The sequence below is a fragment of the Triticum aestivum genome, chromosome 7D (assembly GCF_018294505.1).
Source record: "Triticum aestivum cultivar Chinese Spring chromosome 7D, IWGSC CS RefSeq v2.1, whole genome shotgun sequence".
Taxonomy (NCBI): domain Eukaryota; kingdom Viridiplantae; phylum Streptophyta; class Magnoliopsida; order Poales; family Poaceae; genus Triticum; species Triticum aestivum.
Window position 1 is genome coordinate 80300457 of NC_057814.1, and position 3221 is coordinate 80303677.

Sequence of the window (3221 nt, forward strand, 5' to 3'; positions counted from 1 at the left end):
AGGCTGGGATTTAACTCAGAAGACCATGTCTTCACCTTATTCCCCTTGAGCTAAGGACACCCAGTCCTCGCCCAATCACTCTGGTAAGTCTTCAAGGTAGATTTCCAAACCTTCACAAACTTGGTTCACCGGCGATCCACAATGACTCTTGGATGCTCAGAACGCAACGCCTAACCGGCTGGAGGATTCACAGTCCTCAAGTGTAACAAGTCTTCAGGTCACGCGGACAGAAAGACTTCAGAGATGCCTAACACTCTTTGGCTCTGGGTGTTTGGGCTTTGTCCTCGCAAGGATTTCTCTCTCTCAAAAGCTTCGGAGGTGGGTTGCTCTCAAACGATAAAAGCCGTGCACTAACTCTGAGCAGCCACCAATTTATGGTGTAGGGGGTGGGCTATTTATAGCCATTAGGCAACCCGACCTGATTTGTCCGAAATGACCCTGGGTCACTAAGGAACTGACACGTGTTCCAACGGTCAAATTTCAAACACACGCGGCAGCTTGACTTGGGCTACAAGTAAAGCTGACTCATCCAGCTCTGGATAAGATTTGCTCTCATTGTCTTCGCTCGAAGACATAGGATTTGGTTGAGCATCACTTCAGTCACTCTGACTTTGTTCACTGGGACCCCACTTAACAGTACGGTGGTTCCTACGACTCAACATAGAAGAAAAGGAAACAACGAAACAACTATGTCTTCGCGCTCCATAGTCTTCACTCGATGTCTTCTCTTGTCATAGTCTTCAATGTGAATATCTTCACATACCACAGTTGTCTTCAATGTCTTCATACATTTTTAGGGGTCATCTCCGGTAGGTAAACTGAATCAATGAGGGACTACTACCTGTGTTATCCTGCAATTCTCACAAACACACTAGTCCCTCAACCAAGTTTGTCGTCAATACTCCAAAACCAACTAGGGGTGGCACTAGATGCACTTACATCTGCCCACAACTAAAATTGGGAAAATGTTAGATCTTTATTTGGTCAAGTAGTCTAATCCCCCCTCTAGACATTCTTTTGATCCTACACCTTAAATATACCCTTCTCCCCACGAAGTTGAGTTAGCCCTTTGAGCTAACTTTGGGACCCAACCCATTGCTATTCCCCGCTCTACCAAGCCTCCATTTGTTGATTTTTTCCTCCCCCTCTCTTTGACTAAAAGAGCCCCCCTTGACCTCGTTACTCTTGGAGGTCGGAGACTCCTAGGCGGTCGGTGCTGAGCTTCTAATTTGTGGTAGCACCATAGTCTGTGAATATTGGAGGTCACTTCAAGACCTACCCTTAGTGGTTGAGCTTGAACTTTTTTTACCAAGGATCAAGGAATAAGAAGGCGAGACTTTTGTGTTGATAGGTGCTTTGTTTGGCCTACACCTCTCCACGGAGTCCATCGTCCCTCAAAGGATGTTAACTTAGGGATACATTATCGTCTCTGTGCCCACGTTGCTAATATCTATCATAACACTTTATTTGTGCATAGAGTAATTTAGCTTGCTAGATTTGCTTATCATATAGAGTGTGTCTATTAGTTGTATTTCTAGGGAACTTGTTTATTTGCATTCTGTAAAATCAACTAAGAAAATTTTAAAAATAATAGTCATCTATTCACTCCATTATAGTTGACACCTTTGATCATTCACAACCACATGCCACGATCATGTCAACCCCATGCTGTTGTATGTGACATGTCACCATGGTCAGCAACCTCATCTTTTCTTCATTGGAATCTACAAAATAATTTGGCAGCAAATTGAGATTAAAAAAGCAACATCGTGAGTGAGAAAGGAGGAAGAAGAATCGTTAGCTCTAGAACTAGCACCATCTAATGAGCTTAGCTTGTTATGTGAGATTTCAAATCTTGGCATCTAAATCTAGAGTGCACGAACAAATTCTTTGATATTTTTTCTATGAAAGTATTGTACCTCTATGCAATGATCAGAAGAAAACCATATTTGATCAATGCATGGGTTAGTTCCTCAATGACTATTGGCCATGTCATGCAAGCGAGCATTGAGTACTACATGCGGGAATGACGTGAGTGACAATTAATGATCCGAAGTCGCAAATGCGCGAAAGAATTGATTATGTTGGTCAATTTAGATACTCAAAAATATGGGTGCTAGCTCGATCTCCTCCTCATAGAAGGTAATAAAAGAATTGAGTGGTAGATTGAGATTGAAAAGCAACATCGTGCGAGCCAAAAGTCAGAAGAAAAGTTAGACCTATCACTAATGTCACCTCACCACTTATATTGAGCTTCACTTTCTCCTGGAGATTGCAAATGTTGGAGTCTAAATCTAGAGCACACAAATGAATTCACCAAATTTTGCTTTGAACGTTTTGTGCCGCAATGGCATGTTCCAGAGGAAACGCTAGCACACAAACGAATTCTCGGAATCGTGCCTCGAGATTTTTGTGTCGCAATGCCATGTTCAGGAAGAAACCCTAACTCAGCAAATGCATGGGTTAGATGATAAGCGAGAATGACTCCATGCCGGAATGGCATGAGCGTTGATTAATGATCTAGACGTGACCGCGCGCAGAGGGGTTGCATGTGCGAGTGATTTTCTTCGCCACTGCTTTGACTTTTCGGGTAACCCGAAAAGTTTGCTCATTAACGAGAAAACGACAACGCTTATGTAGCAGATTAAATGAGCAGAGCGAGCGAGAAATCATGTGATTCTGCTGGTCAGTTCAAATCCTGAAATATCTCCTCGCCGAGCCATTCACGCGCCTTTGGTCACTGCATTTTGTTTTTGTAGATGAGCATTGCATATATTATATACCACCGAAAGAAAGAGAGTAATCGAAGTTTTAGTTTTATCCAAAAATAGATAAAATAGATAAAAGGAAGCAAAGCGTTGGGTGGAAACGCTGGACTGCTGGGCAGCCAGTCACCAATCAGCTCGCTCATCATCAGCCAGGCACAGGCCACAGCCAGTCTGCTCGCGGAGGCAGCCAGCCTCTCTTTTGCTTTGGCTTGGGCAGAAGGCAGGCCGACAGAGAAGATCCCATCGGCCATCGCCCACTCGCCTCCCTTTCCCACTGCCCCCCAAATCCCCATCTCCCACTCCTCCCCACCTCACTCTCCCCCGGTCTCCGCCCCTGCCGCCGCCGCCGTCCTCCGGTCATGGACAACAACCCCAGCCACCCGCCGCCTTCCGCGGCCTCCTCTACCGCCGCCCTCCGAGCCCTCAACAAAGCCTCCTACAAGATCTCCAAGC

At 45.1% G+C, this 3221-nt stretch overlaps 1 protein-coding gene across 1 annotated transcript in view; it reads left to right on the forward strand.

Moving 5' to 3' along the window:
* The first annotated feature begins 2420 nt into the window (after positions 1-2420).
* LOC123170848 (pollen-specific leucine-rich repeat extensin-like protein 3) overlaps positions 2421-3221 on the forward strand; it is a 3378-nt gene continuing 2577 nt past the window's right edge. The window contains exon 1 of the mRNA XM_044588583.1: positions 2421-2462. Coding sequence (XP_044444518.1) covers positions 2421-2462 — 42 coding nt within the window. The remainder of the gene's footprint in view (positions 2463-3221) is intronic.